Source organism: Micromys minutus (assembly GCF_963924665.1).
Source record: "Micromys minutus genome assembly, chromosome: 18".
In the NCBI taxonomy this organism is placed as follows: domain Eukaryota; kingdom Metazoa; phylum Chordata; class Mammalia; order Rodentia; family Muridae; genus Micromys; species Micromys minutus.
The window spans coordinates 41,007,518-41,026,492 of NC_137953.1; the positions used below are offsets into that span (position 1 = coordinate 41,007,518).

The 18,975-nt window shown below is 43.5% G+C and overlaps 2 protein-coding genes and 1 pseudogene across 3 annotated transcripts in view; 2 read left to right on the forward strand and 1 right to left on the reverse strand.

Annotated features, from left to right (window-relative positions):
• The window catches only part of ZC3HAV1 (zinc finger CCCH-type containing, antiviral 1), a 47,842-nt gene extending 45,684 nt beyond the window's left edge, over window positions 1-2,158 (forward strand). The window contains exons 14-15 of the mRNA XM_080931924.1: window positions 1,369-1,452; window positions 2,057-2,158. Coding sequence (XP_080788050.1) covers window positions 1,369-1,384 — 16 coding nt within the window. The 3' untranslated portion in view covers window positions 1,385-1,452; window positions 2,057-2,158. The remainder of the gene's footprint in view (window positions 1-1,368; window positions 1,453-2,056) is intronic.
• Window positions 2,159-6,666: 4,508 nt separating this feature from the next.
• ZC3HAV1L (ZC3HAV1 like) lies at window positions 6,667-12,897 on the forward strand (the record flags this gene model as incomplete). Its single annotated transcript, XM_080932068.1, has 4 exons — window positions 6,667-7,037; window positions 7,772-7,907; window positions 11,099-11,360; window positions 12,776-12,897. The coding sequence occupies 4 exons, from the start codon at window positions 6,667-6,669 to the stop codon at window positions 12,895-12,897; spliced, it is 891 nt and encodes a 296-aa protein (XP_080788194.1).
• On the reverse strand, window positions 9,783-10,000 carry LOC308432335 (protein kish-A-like; annotated as a pseudogene). Its single transcript has one exon. The product of its transcript is annotated as a protein kish-A-like (transcript).
• Window positions 12,898-18,975: the final 6,078 nt, after the last annotated feature.

The following is an 18,975-nucleotide window of genomic DNA, read 5'->3' on the forward strand; positions in this document are numbered from 1 at the left end:
GACATGTTTATAAGAAAAACCTATGGTCATCTTTTAAAAAACCTTTCTTTAAAGCTGGGTATGGTGGCAAATGCCTTTAGGCAGAGGCAGGAGAATCTCTGAGTTCTAAGCCAGTGTTTTAGGTAGGGTGCTGTGAACAGACACCATAACCAAAGCAATTCTTAAAAAGAACATTTAATTGGGGCTGGCTTACAGGTTCAGAGGTTCAGTCCATGATCATCAAGGCAGGAGCATGGCAGCATCCAGGCAGGCATGGTGCATCTTCCTCTGGAGGCTGACTTCCAGGCAGCTAGAAAGAGTCTCATAGCCCACACCCACAGTGACACACCTACTCCAACAGGGCCACAGTCTTATACAAACCATCACCTCCAGCCTGGTTGATTTACATCTTACTGTGTACCAGGCCATCCAAGGCTACCCAGTGAGATCCTGTCTCCAAAACAAAGTCATTGTCTAATATCTGACGATATAGCTCAGTTTACAAGAGTACTTGTCTAGATTACACAAAGCTTTGGGTTCAATTCACCAGTGCTAATAAGATCTGGGGTAGCAGGTATGCCTTGTAATCTCTGCACTTGGGAGGTGGAGGGTCATTTAAATTCAAGGCCATCCTCAGCTACATAGGTGAATAAATCTGTCTGGTTTGTTTTTAAGGTGGGAGCCCTTCTCATTCTTTTTTCATCAGAAGCTGTGGGTCACGGAGAGAAGACCAGAGAGCAAGGCAGTGAAGGACCCTAGGGGCTTTCATCAGTCTTACACCTACTGCCTCAGGTCAAGGCTAGGCCAAATTCCATTCTCCACCCACAGTTCTTGGGAGAAGCAGGAACATTCTTTAAAAAGCCAGAGAATGTACTACTGATAGTCACCTGATCCTCTGGTCCAAGATAAAGTTCGAATGCATGTAATATCTGTCTTTGCTTGCTAGCCAATAGATTCAAATATCAATATGCTTAGCCAATAAGTTTAAACTATAACCTTGCTGATGTAACCTGTACCCCTAAAAAATATAAAAACTGCTTGTTATAGCCATTCAGGGTCACCTTCTAGTCACTCGCCATGAGGGGCTGATTGAGGGTTGACCCGATGCGCCCTCGGAAAATAAACCTCTTGGTTTGCATTGAACTCTGTTCTTGTGTCTCACTTGTGGGGGAGGGGATCTCCTTGTAGTTAAGACTCACTTCGAGTCTTACAGCAGCACATATTTGACAAAGGGAGGATAGAGTGTCCATGAGTTGAGTGAGCCTCCATTACAATAAGGTTCTGTTATCAAAGCCTTCACACCCACATGGCTGAAGCTTCCAAGTTCGGCTTGCTGGACCTGGAAGTGGCCTCCTTGTTCTATTACATTATCAACATTCTGTTTTTCAGCTACTTCACTGCCTAAGCTTAGCTCTGTAGATTGACCTTGAACTCAGAGAGCTCCATGCTGTCTCCTGAACGATGGGATTAAAGGTGTGTATATTGGACTTGCTGTATACCAGGTTGGCCTTGAACTGGGAGGTCTGCTAGTCTCTGTTTCCTAGGATTAAAGGCATACTACTATGCCTGGACCTAAGCTTTTCATGGTCACTATTTCTCATAATCTGGATCAGAAGCCTGTGTCCTCCATTTCTGGATTATAATTTATTTCAGATTAAAAGTCCAAATGAAAACAAAAACCAATTACTAATAAAGCCTAACATGGTATAACTATTCCATGTTCAACAGCAAATGCATAAACAATAAGCTTAGCTGGGTGGGATCTTGGCCCAAAGTCACCACTTCCTTAATTTGTTATCTCCTAGAACACAGGACTGAGCTCCATTTTGCTCTGTGGTGCCCTTTTATTACTTGAGCCACACATTTTGTATTTTTCCTTTCTCAGCTTGCTCCTTTTCATCAAAACACTCTCATGAGACTAATCCAGAAAACAAAGTATTTGCTGGGCTTTTAAGCCCCACTTAAAGCATACCACTGCTTTCCACATCAAAGTCTCCAAATCCACATTTCTCCAAAGAAAAACATGATCAGGCCTGTCACAGCAACACCTCACTCCTGATTCTAATTTCTGTCTTAGGGTTTTCGTTGCTGTGAGGAGGCACCATGACCAAGGCAACTCTTATAAAGAACAGCATTTAATTGGAGATGGCTTACTGGTTCTGAGATTCAGTCCATTATCATGGCAGGGACTTGGCAGCATCCAGGCAGGCATGGCACTGGAGGAGCTGAGAGTTCTACATCTTGTTCTGAAGGTAAACAGGGAAAACTGGCTTCCAGGCAACTAGGAGTAGTGTCTCAAAACCTACACACACAGTGACACATTTTCTCCAACAAGAGTACACTTTTCGAACAAGGCCACACCTCCTAATAATGCCATTCCCTGAGCCAAGCATATTCAAATTACCATGTCCCAATATGCTCTCAGGGCTCTAGGGTTTAAAAACTCTCTGAGAAGATTTTAGAATTCCAAATGTCATTGAGCTTCAGCAACTATCTACAGTTGGCAGAATCATACCTCTGTAGAGTGTGAGGCAAATAACAGTTACCTGCAATGGACAGTCTTAAGCAACCCCACATGCCTACCCCTGGGATTACAATGAAAGCATATTCTTAGCACTACACACAGACACTGTCTTTGAATCTGGAGTGTACTCCAAAGGCATGGTGTTAAAGTGTTCAATGTTAGGAAGTGGTAGAAACCAGCACTGGGCTGCCATAGGCCTAAAACAAAAATGCCAACTGATTATGGACCAGAAACTTCCCAACTGAGCCACAGTAAACTTGTCTTTCAGGGCTGGAGGGGTTAAGAGGATTGGTTGTTCTTACCCAAAGGACCTGAGTCCAACACCCACACGGCAACTCAAAACTGTCTATAACTCCAGTTCCAGGGAATTCACCACACACTTGCTGTACAGACACACATGTAGGCAGAACATCATCACATAAAATAAAAGGTTAATAAACTTGTCTTTCTTTTTTAAGGCATTTATTATGTTTCTATATACCTGTATAGTTTATATGCACTGTGTGTGTGCGAGCATGTGAGTGCATGCGTGTACTTGCTCACCACTTGTACATAAGTGTGTGTGTGTGTGTGTCTTTGCATGTGCTTGCACTAATTTGGCTTTAGATGGATTTCAGCATTTTTTTTCTTACTATATATCTGGAGGCAAGGTCTTTGGTTGAGTCCAGAACTCACCAATTTATTCATCTTCCAATATCACCAAGCTATTCATCTTCCCCTTGTGGATACTGCCACTGCCTACCAAATGCTTGTTTTACAGGTGGTCCCCACATCTTCCTGTATTTACATCAGATCTGAGCATTCAACTTTCAGCCTCGGTCTAGTAGGCATTTTATCCGATGGGTTATCTCCCCCATCCATCTCTTCTTCTTCTTCTTCTTCTTTTTTAACAACTTTATTTTTAAAAACAGAGATAAGTGTACAGATTTAAAAAGCCTTTTTGCATAAAACTATATGAATATATTTTTTGTCAGTACTTGATTTTTTTTTAAAGTTTGATAGTATGAATTGGAAACTTACTAGTTTCAATGAGCATAAAGTACATGTAAAACAAAAGGTAACATGGAAATAGTCAAAGTTATCTTGGTGTGTAAAGATTAAACATAATATTTTTTTAAATACCAAGGGTTGCCACAAGGCTGCATTCTTAGCTCTTGTATTATTAATGATTTAAGGTCTAGGTGTACCACACTCTGAGAGGGTGCTATACACTTTTTTTTTCTAAGAAGGACTGAGGCCTCCACATTTTGGTCTTCCTTCTTTTTGAGCTTCATATGGCTGTGAGTTGTTTCTTGGGTGTTCAGAGCTTTCTGGGGTTAGTATCTGCTTATCAGTGACTGCATATTAGGTCTGTTCTTTTGTGACTGGGTTACTTCACTCAGGATGATATTCTCTAGTTCCATCCATTTGCCTAGGAATTTCATAAAGTCAAACTTCTGGATAAACTTGCTTAGTGCCCTTGAAGTAAAATTCTTCCCTCTCTTTATCTTGCTCTGTGTTTGATACTCATTCCTCTGTAGCCCCTTTCTCAACCTGAATCTCATATCTTTCTCTTTCAGATGTGTCTTAGGTTGGCTTCCCTCAGAGGCAAACAGGTAAAGATGGATTGAGAGCAGCTCTTGAGAAGGTAATCCCAAGAAACCACCTCTCACTTAACGTTTTAGGCTGGGCTCCCAGGGAGGCAGATGAGGATTGCATGCAAACAATTTCTTTGCAAGGTTAGTAGGGAGGGGACACAGGGAAAGGAAGGCACTACAGGGACAACAAGGTTCATTTCCATTAAGGAACCATAGGGAAACCACTGAATATCTCCAAGGCACTCCATAGAGGAATAATAAGCTATTATTATTATTATTAAGCTTTTGTCCATTGTTAGGAAGGAAAATCCTTTTAGTTTTAGTGGGTGTTTGTGTATATTGCCACCAATTTGACAATGGGAAAAATGTTTATTTATATATATATAAATGCACAAAAGAAATAACTCCTTAAACAGCCAAACATTTGCATATAGTGTGTTGATGTAAAAAAGCAAAGTTTTTAGGGGCTCTGAGACTTTTCCAAAACACCCCATTCTTAGAATGTGAGACCCTAAAGACACAGAAATGGTTAAAGTCAGACTCAGAGATATTCTAGACATCCTAAGGCAATGAGATCCCACCTGTGCCTGACAAATAAAAACAATGGCCCAGAGTAATTCTCAGAAAAAAAAAACCACAGAATATATACTGACTGATATGAGTCCTGACGCATGTCACAGTTAGCTCATGCTCTAATCACCCAATTCTGAGAAACAAAACAAGGACAAAACCCCTCAAAGTTTTGAAATATATAAACAAGGTTCTGAAAATATAAAAACAAAGTTTTAGTGGACAGGTCAAGCTATACTGACCAAGCTGAATTAAGAAAAAAAAAAAAAAAGACTGCTTTAGGAACAGCTCCCCTACCCCTCCCTGTACTGAATTCCAAGAAGAATGCAAATTGTCAACAACCTTACTGCCAAAGTTTCCCCCTCTTCCTTCCCCCCTTTCTCTCCTCTTTCTGAAAATTATAAATAGTAGCTCACCCTTCCTTCACAAAAAAGTATAAAAGATGTATGCTTTTTGAGTTCGGGGTGGACTCTCCCTGTGAGGATGAGCAACCCCATGTACATGGAATAAAAACCTCTTGTTATTACAGCCGTCTATCGTCTAATTGTGTTCTGTGGGTGGCACTCCTGAACTAAGACTCCTTGGGGTCTTACAACAATGTCTTGAGATTCATAATCTTGAGACTCACAAGAGAAAAACCAGTTCCACATTTTGAGCTAAATTTGAAGCAAACTTTACTTAAATACTGACCAAGATGAACCCTAGTTGAGACCACTCTTTAGAATTCCCAGCAAGTAACAATGAGACAGGTGGTGTAAAGACTTTTAAGGACAAAGCCTCATGGCCACCACATTTTCTTATGTGGCTTTGTTGTTTTCCAAAAAACTACAACTCCCAGAATTCCAAGAAGTTACCTGGTCCTTTAACAGGTGGGACTTACAGGTTGCCTTTTGGTCTTGGAGTAGCTTAACAAAGGAGCGAGCTGGGCATGGTGATGTGTGCCTGCTATTCCAGCACTCGGCATAGAGGCTACATGAGACAAATAAATCAGACCAGGGAGTAAAATGGCTTTTATGAGAACAATGATATTTAGGGAACAAAGAGATAAGAAGGTTTGTGATAATGCTAGTTTGTGCAGGTAGGAGGATATCATCTTTTATTTTCTTTCTTTCTTTTTTTTTTTTTCAATTTTATTGGACATTCTCTGTATTTACATTTCAAATGTTATACCCTTCCCCCTATTTTCTTCCTTAAAAAAAAAAAAAAAAAAACTCACTTGCTTTTCCTGTATAGGAATGGTTTGCCGGCATGTAGGTCTGTGCACCATGCACTGCCTATTGTCCTCAGAGGTCCAAAGAAGTTGTGAGCTGGGCTGGAGAGATGGCTCAGTGGAAGAGCACTGACTGCTCTTCCAGAGGTCCTGAGTTCAGTTCCCAGCAACCACATGGGGGCTTACAAACCATCTGTAATGGGATCTGATGCTCTCTTCTTGTGTGTCTGAAGACAGCTACAGTGTACTTATATGTAATAAATAAACTTGACAGAGAAAAATCAACAATTTCATGGCTCAATCCCATCTGAGTTATGGTCCTGATTGGCCAGTATTACAGAGTGCATTCAAAACAACCATCCCTATCTGACTTAAATTGGTGTTTGTGTGGTTTGTGGGGTGACCCATGGACCCCAACACCTATCAAGGAGCTTTTACCCCTTGAGCTGGTTCCTTACTAGTTGTTTTGAGACAGGGCGTCATGTTTCCTAGGCTAGCCTCCAACTCCCCTAGCAGTGGACGCAGGCCTTGATCTCTGCCTCTTCTTGCCGCCACCCTCCAGGTGCTAGCATCACAGGCGTGTGCCACCAGGCTGGGCGAGCCACATCAGCAGTTTATATCCTTTACAGCCCTTCCGTGCTATCCGCTATCTGCACTGCGCGAGGAACCCGGGAGCCAGGAATGCTGAGGAGCTGAGGCCCAGCCTGCTGAGGCCCGGCCCCCTACAGCTCGCAGGCTCGGGTCGCGGCCGCGGCGGGGAGGAGGAGCCTGCAGGCCCCGGGCTGGCGGGGACGCGCTGGCGGGCCATGGCGGACCTCACTTTATGCGCCTTCCTCACCAAGGTGCTGTGTGCTCACGGCGGCCGCATGTTCCTGCAGGACCTGCGCGGCCACGTGGAGTTGTCGGAGGCGAAGCTGCGGGCCGTGCTGCGACGCGCGGGCCCGGAGCGCTTCCTGCTGCAGGAGGTGGAGCTGCGCGACGGCCCGTGGGACCCGGAGGCCGAGGTGGCGGCGGGCGGGGGCGCGGGCTCGGGCTCAGGCGCCACGGCCTGCAGGGTGATGGCCGTGTCCTCCGCGCGCCTCTGCGCCCGCTACCAGCGCGGGGAGTGCCAGGCCTGCGATCAGCTGCACTTGTGTCGCCGCCACATGCTGGGCAAGTGCCCCCACCGCGACTGCTGGTGAGGGGCGGAGTCCTCAGTGTCCAGCCGGGCAGTGGGTGAGGGCGGGACGTGCTCTCCGGATGCTCATGGCGAGCCTGGGTGTGATGGGACAAAGGCCTTCGCCCCGGCCGCCCCTCTGCTCTTCGTCGCTGAGGGGAATAACATGGAAGGTCCTCTCCATTGAGATTTATTATTCACCCTCCAAAATTGCTTTCCCTGTCCCAGGGATGCCCCACATCACCAGCCAGGTTAAATCCGTGCCTCTACTTTTGAGTTCACTTATGCCAAGGGCCGCTTAAGGGACATCTGGGGGCTTCATGCCCGCGGAACTTTGTTCCCTTCTTTCTCTCCTTCCATAACCACAGCCCATTCGAGCTAAAAGAGCTGTAGTCCAACTGCAGGAAACTTGGTCGCAGTATGGGGTGAGGGCTACATCGCCCCCGCTTTGCTGCAGCCCAGGAAGCTTTCTGGTGCTTTCTTTCTTTGTATGTTGGTGGACAAAGAGAGCTCAGTAGCTGTTGTTGGTCTGACCATAAGTTTTAGTCACTACAAAAACAGTTGAATAACCTCTGCCAAGCCTGAGGGTAGCTAGCTACTCACCGAACAGGAAAATGACCTCTGGAAGCTGAGTTGCCTCAACCTGACTTGTTATATTAGTACTTGGAGAATTCACTTGTAAATTGGAAATGCCCTAGGCAAAGATTTAGACCTGCCAGCCTCTCTTTCTAGTTGACTGCTTTCAACTCTTCTAGGTCGACCTGCTCTCTGTCCCACGATATCCACACACCTATCAACGTTCAAGTCCTGAAAAAACAGGGTCTTTTTGGCCTCAATGAAGCACAGCTTCGAATCCTGCTTTTGCAGAACGACCCCTGCCTTTTCCCAGAGGTGAGTCCTTGGGAAGCCGTCATCCTATGGTCAACTGCTACAAGGCTTTCTCTCTCTGATCCCCTACCCTCGATGTTTGTTTTCTTTTGTTGGGATAGGATCTTATATAGCCCAGGATGGCACTGAACTTGCAATTTAGCTGAGGCTAGCTTTCTGTTCTGCTAATTCACCCCCTAACACACACACAAAATGCAGAGGTTACAGGGGACCATCTCCCATCAGCACTTTAGATATTAATTTTAATTGATTTTAAAGTACTATGATTTGATTCCAGATACTTAAAAAGTACCTATTTTTAATTGATGGAATTTTAAAAATTAGCACATTTGTTTCTATTTATGTGAATTTATTAACAAAATAATCATCTCAAATTTATGAGACTACCAATAAAATAATTTTAAACGATTTATTTATTATGTAAACAATGTTCTCCCTGCATGTATGCCTGCACACCAGAAGACACCAGATCTCATTATAGATGGTTATGAACCGCCATGTGGTTGCTGGGAATTGAACTCAAAACTTCTGGAAGAGCAGCCAGTGCTCTTCTGAGCCATCTCTCCAGCCCCCTATAAAGTTTTAATCTGGCATGGTCATTCTATTGTAGACATTCCTGTCTGAGGCAGGACGAACAGACACTTCAATCCAGCATGTCTCTTTCTACAGCCTGAGGCATTTCCTTATCTTTGAGGGATCTCAGCCCTGATAAATCAGATCCATGGCTACAATGCAGAAAAGAATTTTAGGGAGAGCTCATGTGAAGTAGGGCTTATTAGTAGGCTCTAAAAATGAGATGTATTTACTGGTGAGGTGTTTTTAGGGGGTGGGGCATAGGGAGCAGTGTGGCATCTGTGTGGTAGTGCATCCCTGTAACCACAGCAGTAGAGGGAGGAAAGTTTGAGAAACTCTGAAACTAAAACTTTGAAAGTTTGAGACCTGCCTGGTCTGCATAGTGAACTTCAGTCTAAATAACTCCACCCACTGAAATCCTGTCTTAACAAACAAACAAAACTCTACAAAGTATCACGTCACCAGATTATTAGCTATTGTCGAAAGAAAGAAAGAAAGAAAGAAAGAAAGAAAGAAAGAAAGAAAGGAAGGAAGGTAGAAAGAAAGAAAGAGAGAGGGAGAGAGAGAGAAAGCAAGCAGAAAAAAGAGACTTATGTGATGGTGTAAACCTCTAGAGGTCAGAGAGTTCAGGGCCAGCCTGGGCTACACAGCCAGCTCTTCACTTGACAATGAAGCAAACCAAAAGACAAACCCAAACCAAGATAAAGATAAAGATAAATTATGGCAAGGATGTAAGGATGCTGAGAACTCTCAAACATGGACCAACCAGGTTTGGAGGTTTTTCAAAAATAAAAACAAGTTATGCTTGGTGGTTCGCTCCTGTAAACACTCAGCTGAGGCAAAAGGGTAGCAACAGATATTGTCTCAAAACACAAGCACAAGGGCCAGAAGTTTAGCTCAGCTCCTAGAATACTTGCCTAGTATGGGCAAAACCCTGAGTTCAATTCCCAGCATCTCATAAAGGCCAGTATTGGAAGCACTTCTGATCCCCTATCTCCCTAATGTGATGATTACAAGCATGCCCAGTTTTTTTTTTTTTTTTGTTTGTTTGTTTTTTTGTTTTTTTGTTGTTGTTGGTTTTTTTTTTTTTTTGATGGCTACAATCACATTCCTGTGTATTAAACTGTTACATCTTAATTATTCATACAGTTCATTGGTCCAATAGCATAAAAATAGAGAACTGCATCTCGAAATGTATCTCATTCCATGTTCAGAGACAAATGGCTTAACCATTCTTCCTGTTATTTTCTGGAGGCAAGTCCTTGTGTACAGTCTGAGGGCAGCACAGGCTGGTGGTTTCCAAAGCTACGGTAAGAAGAGGATGCTGAAGCCGTCACTATACAGCATACGGTGACATAAGGACTCGTGTGTTTACCAGTTTTGGCACACTTCCAAAATATTCCCAATAGTCCAGTTTTATTTCTGCCCAGGATGCTGGGTGCCAGGGATCGGATATAAGCACACATACACATAAACAGCAAGATTACAGACAACAGACTCTGAAAATTGAAAATGGCAGACATGGTGAGGCCAGTACTGACTGGTCCAGTCACATCACCCTCCGGGCCGGGGCGGAAGATGCATGCCCAGTTCTTTTTTTTTTTTTTTTAACAACTTTATTTTACAAAACAAAGATAAATGTACAGATTTTAAGCATTTTTTGCATAAAATTATACAATACATTTTTGTCAGTACTTGTTTTTTGTTTTTTAAAGGTTTGATAGTGTGATAAAGATCCCACCAGTAACAATGAGCATAAAGTACATGTAAAACAAGATGCCACCTGGAAATAGTCAAAGTTTTCTTGGTGTGTAAAGATTTTTTTTTTTTTTTTTTTTTTTTTTTTTAACAATGAGCAAACAGTACATGTAATACAGGGTACAACCCGGATTTGTCAATGTGTTCTTGGTGGGTAAGGATTGAGCATGACTGTGGACCAAACCCAAGACTCCATGTGTGTTAGACAAAGCTCTCCTCTACTATCAATCATATTGGGCAGCTTATCTATAACTTTGGCTCTAGGGGATCTGTAGGCATCTGTACTCATATGCATATAACACTTCCCAACACACACACACACACACACACACACACACACACACACTTCTTCTTTAATAATAGAGATGTGATAGTATTGCTGCCTTGTAATCATAATGGTGGGACGGAGAGACAGGAAAATCCTGGGCCCTGTTGAGTAGCCAGTCTATCTGAATTGGGGAAGTTTTCAGTTCCATGAGAGACCTTTCTCACAAAAATAAAGTGGAGGGTGATTTAAAAAGAACCCTTCAGTGCTGACCTCTGGCCTTCACATATACATACATGCACCCCTCTCCCAAAGATGCCATTAAAATTTTTTAAAGATTTATTTATTATATATAAGTACACTGTAGCTGTCTTCAGACACACCAGAAGAAAAATCATATCCCATTACAGATGGTTGTGAGCCACCATGTGGTTGCTGGGATTTGAACTCAGGACCTCTGGAACAGCAGTTAGTGTTCTTAACCACTGAGCCATCTCTCTAGTCCACCATTAAACTTCTAATGTGGTTAAGCTACCGTTTATTGGCTTAAAGATAATAGTGGAAACTCATTCAAGCCTTTGCTTCACTTCTGCCCCAGGTCTGTTTGCCGTACAACAAAGGTGCTGATGTTCTGTATGGCTACTGCAACCTCAAGGATAAATGCAACAAGTTCCACGTGTGCAGATCCTTTGTGCGGGGTGAATGCGCTCTTCAGACCTGCAAGCGCTCCCACCAGCTCATTCATGCGGCCACCCTGAAGTTGCTAGAGGACCAAGAGCTCAGTGTTTCAAGTGTCGTGAACTTTCAGATAATCTCTATCTACAGACATAAGAAGTTGCACAAGATGCTTGAAGAGAAAGGTAGGCACAGAGCCGTCGGTGAGGAGGTGTGCTAAGGTTTTCTGGTCTGTGTAGTGGGAGGTGTGTGAATGGCAGTCAGCCTGCAGACAAAACATTTCACTTGCTAACTGCGGCCTTTTCCTTGGAAAGGTTGAGAGTGCCAACATTTTATTTTGTTATTACGTTATTTGTGGTGTGTGTGTGTGTGCGTGTGCGTGCACATGCATGCATGCTCAAATGTGTGCATGTGTATGAGGGAAGGTACCAAAGCAGCCCAGAAGAAGGAAGCAGATCCCTTTGAGGTCTGTGAGGTGCTTGCAATTAAGCAACAAGTGCTTTTAAACACCAACCTGTGTTCTAGGCCCAGCTAACACTGCATGATACGGAAATATGATTCTAATCAAGAAGAGAAAATTTTTGTCAAGTTAGAGGATTTGCCAAAGTAGAGCATGCTTCTGGGCAAATTAGGAGTCAGGAATTTGGTAGAATAATTTTAATAGTTCAGCTGGGAACATGGGAGGGAGATGGGAAGTGAGGAATGATGTCCGTGTGCTTTGCTTTTATGTAACTGAATTGAAGTAAGGTTTTCCCCTATCTTCATTTTTAAGTAAATTTGACCACATTACAGGTAACTGACTAGAAATAAAAGTGCATGTCTCAAGAAGTGCTGGAGAGACTGCTTAGCAGTGAGAGCATTTGTTGCTCTTGCAAAGGACCCAGACTGGATTCCCAGTACACACATGGTGGCTTAGAAATTTTATTATTTATAATAGATAATAAAATCTTTTTTTTTTTAAGTTTATCTTAGTCACTGTTCTATTGCTGTGAAGAGACACCATGACCAAGGCAACTCTTATAAAGGAAATTAATTAACCGGGGCTGATTTACAGTTTCCAAGGCTTGCATCTTGATGACTGGGAGCAGCAGGCATAGTGTTGGAGTAGTAGTTGAGAGCTAGATCCTGAGCCATGGTGGGGAGGAGAGGGAGAGAGAGAGCAGGCGGCTGAGCTCTGGCTTGGGCTTTTGAAACCTCAAAGCCCACCCCCAGTGACATACTTCCTCTTACAAGCCCAGGGCTCCTAATCCTTCTAATCCTATCAGAGAGTTCCACTCCCTGGTGATTAAGCATTCAAATATCCGAGCCTAGGGGGGCCATTCTTATTCAAATCACCACAGAGTTCGGGGTGATCACTTCGAAACTCTTCCAGCCCGGTCACCGAGGGAGGGCTGATCTGGCTGTGCGCAGACGGGCTTTAGCCTACTCTCTGCGTTCACTAAATTCAATATCGGAAACATCTCAAGTTGCCGCTTACTCTCTCCGACTGCTTATTTTATTATTTCCTTTTTTTTTTTATTCATTCCACACTGTTCCCTCCCATGTTGCTTCCAACAACCTAGACTTAAAACAGAAAACTCATCTCTCTTCTTCCTTTCAGACAACTCGGCTTCTACTGAGCAATCGCAAGGCCCTGGAAAACAAGGAGCCCCCGGGGCCGGGGCCATGGAAGCCAGGCCTTTCCTCCCTGCCCATGCTCAGTCGCCCAGGAAGCCCCAGTAAACCTAAATGGGCATCGGAGGAAGCGAGAGGCCGCTTGTCCATCTTGGAGGACCAGAAGCAAGACTTCTGCTGAGCTGGAGTTTTTAGCCGGGGCTTTCCTTTCCTCTCTTGGTATCTTCGGCAACTCTAACCCTACCTCACAGCTGAGTGCCAGAGCCCAGGGTGGACACGAAAATACAGTTGCGGTTGACGTTGGACCTGGAGCCGCCAAAGAGAGGGCACAATTGTGAGCGCGTAGTCCTGGGCGAATCCTGAAGCTCGGGGCGGAGGGAGGGCAGGTTTCTGCTGCCTTCTGGACTGTTTATACAGCTTACATCACAGACATCACATTTTGTGTGCGCTGTGTATTGTTACTTGGGTTTATACATAATCCCCTTTTGCACAGAATTACTAGTATAGTCTAATCACCTCCCTTATTCCGGAGTATTTCATACTCCTAACAATGTTTGAAGAACTTCATTTTGTATCTGTGCAGTATTGAGTTTAAAAGCCAGTTTGAATCTTTGCTTGGCTTGTAGGTGCTAAACGATACTGTCTTCTGATACACATTTCTTTAACCATCTGTGTAGATAACCTCTGTCCCTGCTTCCCGTGGGTCTTGCTTGATTTTGTGAATTTCCTGCGTTGCATTTTGTGGCTCGGGCTGTGTCAATACCGTGTTCATAATATTCAAGTTCTGGGTCCGTCCTCAGCCGCATCCCAGCTAATAATCTTGGGCTCTGCCCAGAGGTTTCTACCTCACTCCACCCCGCCCCTCCCTCATCTTCTATGGAGCTATGAGAGCTCAGCTGCTCTATCTTGAAGGATGTGTAGTTCACTCCTTCCAGTTGTATCTCCCCCATGTGGATGGAGACAGGCCATCAGGAATACCTTACCCGTTTTGTGGTCTCTCCCTCCCTCCTCCCTCCTCCAGTCCCTCTGTTTCAACTCACCCTGTTGTTTTCAGAGTGCGCTTTGCAGATACTTATTGTGGCCATGTTCTCCAATGTCACTTTGTTAAAAAGAAGACTTGTGTTTCTTACCTTAATGTGACATTTGAGAAATAGTAGCAATTCAGGAAGTTTTCATAAAGCCAAACTTCCCTTATTTAAACTTTTATCATGATGCCAATGGATCAAAAGAGAGGAGGGATGTGAAAGTATGCTTTCCAAATGAAAAACCAGTTTCCTCTTAATGGACAGTGAGCTTGCTGACTGGGGTTTTTTACTTTAGTTGTCAGTGACAGTATTTCTGAAATTGTGTTTTGCATTCTTTTCTTTCTTTTTAAATTTCTAGTTGTGACTTTTTTCCCCTAGTGGTGTGTGTGTGTGTGTGTGTGTGTGTGTGTGTGTGTGTGTGTGTGTTGGGATCAAACCCAGGGCCTTGCCCATGTGAAGCGAAGTCCTCTACCAGCAAGGTACATACATCTAAGTCCTGGGCTTTAAAATACATTTTTAGGCCAGTCACAGTGATGAATGCCTTTAATCCCAGCACTGCAGAGGCAAGCAGATCTCTGTGAATCCAAGGCTGCCTGATCTACATTGTGAGTTCCGGGCTTGTCGGAACTGCATAGTGAGAACCTGCCTCAAAAGAAATTGCATTCAATTATTATTACGATTTATACTCTGTCATCTTCCTGTATATATTTTGCTGTGAGCCATCTTCAGTCCATAATATTTCATTTTAGATTTTAGTTCTTTGGAATTTAGTCTACAAAATTATCTTTTTGTATATATGATACTGAGAATGGGCCAGACAAGCGCTCTACCTCTGAGCTGTATCCTCAGCACTAAAATTATGTTATCTAATTGTTATTGGGCCGAGTCTGGCTGCTTACCCCAGATAAAGTTAAAAGATGTGGTACTGAGGGAAGAGGGTGATTTTACTCACAAATCTTAGAAAGGAAGAATGGGGGTATCATAGAGCCTGTCTCCTTGGGGAGCTAACTTGGGGGTCAGTTTATACTGGGGTGATGGCTGACCATGGGCATTCTCAAAGTGAGTGGGCCAGATAATGCACAACTCCTTGCCTTGTCTTGAAGTGTTTTCACGTCTTTATGTCTCAGAAATGGGTCTCATTTGCTTGGGCTTTACTTTTCAGATTAGTTCCACAGTACACAGTGAACTGACTCCCCGGAGAGGTCCTGAGGCCCAAACTCGCTTAATGAGAGAGGGAGTCTCCATGGTCACGCCCCTCCCTTTGCTCTTAAGGTGGTCTGATGGATTGCTCAGAGAATTCCTGGTAGAGCTAGAGAGGTTTGTGTGGCAAAGTGGCAAGTTTGGAGGCTCCACTGGAGCTATGTTTCCTCCAGCCTCCCACTCCATTCTGAGGCCCTTATCCACGCCTGTGACTTAAGACGAGTTATTGATTGTCCCTATTATCTTTTTCCTATTCCATGGCAAATCTGTTACCAAGTGTTGCAAGTACTTCCCCCTCAGAAACTTCTTAAACGGTTAGTTTTCTTTGCCTCTCTCCACCTTCAAAAGCTGCCTTGGTGCGCACCTACCACCTCACTGCCTTGCTCTACACACACACACACACACACACACACACACACACACACACACACACACACACATCTCACTGCCTTGGTACACAGACCACATACATGACATGCTGTCTTCACTGCCTTTGTGCACACCTCTCGTAGGTATTTCATAGGCACATTACTCAATGATGTCCAGGTAATTGTTGGAGTTTTGTTTTGTTTTTTTTGGTGTGAGGTGCTGGGTAGGCTCTTTCACTCATTGCAATAATTGTAGCCACATGTAAATTATTGATATAGTTGGCCTTTGTAGATTTTATTTAATCTCTCTCATTTATTTGTTGACACGGTCTCATGCAGCCCAGGCTAGTCTCAAACTCACTGTGTAGCTTAGGCTGGTCTTGAACTCCTTGTCCCCTTGCCTCTATGTCCCAAGTGCCGGGAGTGTAGGTGAATGCTGCCACTTCTGTCTCTAAAGTGGCTTGTGTTTCTCTGCTTTTAACCACGTTTTAATTATTTAGTGTTTAGGCTTCCGGGTGTAGTGATGTTATGTGTAGGTCAGAGGTCACCTCTCTGTTGTCAGTGCTCTCCTATCTGTGGGTCCCTGCGATCAAATTCAGGTTGTTGGGCATGGTGGCAAGTGCCCTTCTGCACAGAGCCATCTCATGGGACCTTGCTCGTTGAGATCTATAGAGGAGGTGGTGTTAGACTTGTAATAATTCTGCTGCTTCATGCGTACTGGGGTCATAGGTGTGGGGCACAGTCTTTTTCCTCTTCTCCCTGCCTCCATTCCAGCATTGGGATCCACAGGGCAGACACTGGTAAAAGGAGGTAAGAAGGGCTGTGGGAAACTGTCCTGACAGTGCAGGATGCTCACTTCTGGTCTCCATCCCAGGATGTCAACCCAGATCTCTATATTGTTTGGTTTTTCAGAAGAAGCCAGAACTGCAGATTTTTGTGAGATATTACTTTGGTGATTAAGTATTAACTGTTTTTGTTTGAGTTTTAGGAATAAGATTGTGGAACATGCCTATAATTCCAGCACTCAGGAGCTGGAGGCAGAAGGCCAGCGTTGAAGGCCAGTCCTCATGACACAGTGAGTTAGAGGCTGGCCCAGCTACTAGAAACCATGTCTCAAAAATCAAACAACAAAACCGATGCCAAAAATTCAACCAACTTGAATTTTTGGAATATATTTCATCTTATTACTCTTGTTAGTTTGGTTGGTTATTTTTTGGTTTTGTGTTGAGGCAGGGCATTCTAGGCTGGTCTTGAACTCAGGATGTAGTCTATGTTTTGGATCCTCCTGCCTCTACCTCCTGAGTGTTGACATTACTGGCATTTGCTACTATGCCCCACTTACTTAGCGCTAGGGGTTGAAGGCAAGGTTTGATCATGCTAAGCAAGCACAATGTCTTTAAATGATGTTGCCTCTTCCGTAAACATAATCACTACTTCCCTCTGTGTGCCTCAAAGCCTGGCAAAATTACAGTTGTCAAGACTCTCAGTCACCCTTACTGTCCCCAGAGAGGTGGCTCAGGTACCTCCAGCTTATACCTCACATTCCAAAGCTTTGGTTTTGAGCAAAACCATTATTTATTCCTCGTGGTAATTCTGACACGTAGAAGTTAGAACATTTCTTGTCAGATTCAAAATTAGTTGATTCAGTATATGCTGGTTTTCATTGTTTTGTTTGTTTTCTGTTCTGGGTTTTGCTTTGTTTTTCAGACAGGGTTTCTCTGTGTAACAGGGCCCTGACTGTCCTGGACTCACTTTGTAGAACAGGGTGGCCTTGAACTCACAGAGATCTTTCTGCCTGACTCTGCCTCCGGAGTGCTGGGATCATAGGTGTGTGCCACCATGTCTGGCTCTGATTTTGGTTTTGTTTTTATTTAAAAAAAAAATCAGTCTCTCATTGAAGCCCTGACTGGCCTAGAACTCATTATATAGACCAGGCTGGCAGGAAAGATCTGTTGGGACTAAAGATGTTTGCCACCATACTCAGCTCAGGCCCTTTATTGAAAAAAATGCTTACACTTTTTTTTTTTCCTAATGAGGGTGCTATATGACACAAACAATTTAAAATCATCATTGAAATCCAGAGTCAACTTCTGTTCATGAAGTGAGTTGCCCATCAAGGATTCTGTCTGTCCAACATCAGTGTTGACTTTCCTCACTATGCTTGTTATAAATTTATCATGCTAATTCTTTCTTGATTATTATGTGCTGGTGTTACCTCTCTGAAATACTGCTAATTTTTAAGATCTTTGCCTTTGGGTGAACTGTTAGTTGTAATTGTTGCAGATGGCCTGTTCTTCCAAATATGAAATCGTAGCTACAGAGTGATTTGTTATGGAGATCTAGCATTTTATATTAAATACAAATAAAATATTTTTGGCATTTCTTCATTAAACATAGAGTTAGTTGTTAGCTTTAAATGACTGTTCTTTATTAGAGTAAGAGAAATACTCTGTTCTTAATTGTTGGAAGCTGAAAACTTGATAAAATGACTCAGTCTCTTAGTGTAATGATATCTTAATCACCTTGCATGATTGATTGCATTCCATATTTTTATAATATTAAAACATCCTTAAATTTATAACAAATCAGCTCTGCCTGACTTATGGCATATACTCGTGGCATTTTTTTTTCTATTTGCTGTGCATCAATTCATTCATAAATAAAACTTGTTTATATTTTATGGTATATATAGTGATTTTCTTTTTAATTTTGAACCAAGTATAAATTTTAGGTAACAGCTTCTGTAAATTGATTCATTATTTACTTGTTTGACTTTATTCAAGGCCTCATTCTGTTGTCCAGGCTCCTGGAATTGCTGGTCCTCTGCCTCACATTCTCAGGGGCTGGGATCACAGGTGTGTGCCCATCACTCCCGGGTCTGTTTTCATTTCTGAATGTGTTTATTTTTATTGTGTGTGCATGAGTATTTTCGTGAGTTTATGTGTGCATGAGACCACAGGGGCCAGAAGAGGGCATTAGATCCCCTGGAACTGGAGTTAAAGATGCATGCTGGGAACTACCATGTGTTTTCACAAGAGCAGCAAGTGCCCCTAACCACTGAGCCATCTCTGCAGTGGTCAGAGGTGTGGCCTTTGGAATCAGATTGGCTTCCAAGGGATCCAGCCTTATGAATGTGTTCATATATTTATGGATTTAAAGCACAGTGGGCTACCAGGAGATGTTGGAGACTTTGAGATTGGGATATAGTTGGAGGGTATGCCCTTGAAGGGTGGCTTTTGTCCCTTTTTCCTTCCATATGCTTTTCCTCTCAGCTTTCTGCTGCCATGAGTTGAGCAGCTCTGGGTCACCAAAGGCCCCCACCGTGGTGTTCTGCCTCATTAGGTCCAGAAACAGCAGAGCCGCGTGACCATGGCCTGAAACCTTTGACTGTTAGCCAAGAGAAAGTTCTCCTTTAAGCTGCCTTTAATGGGCCTTTGCCAGTAGAACTGAAAGCTGAGGGATGCAATGTAAATCTACTAAGGTGATAATCACCATTAGTATCTCTGTATAACAGCTCAGGCCCGCCTGAGTCCCAGCATTGGAGAGGCAGAGGCAGGTGGATCTCTGCGAGTTTGAAACCAGCCAGGGCTACA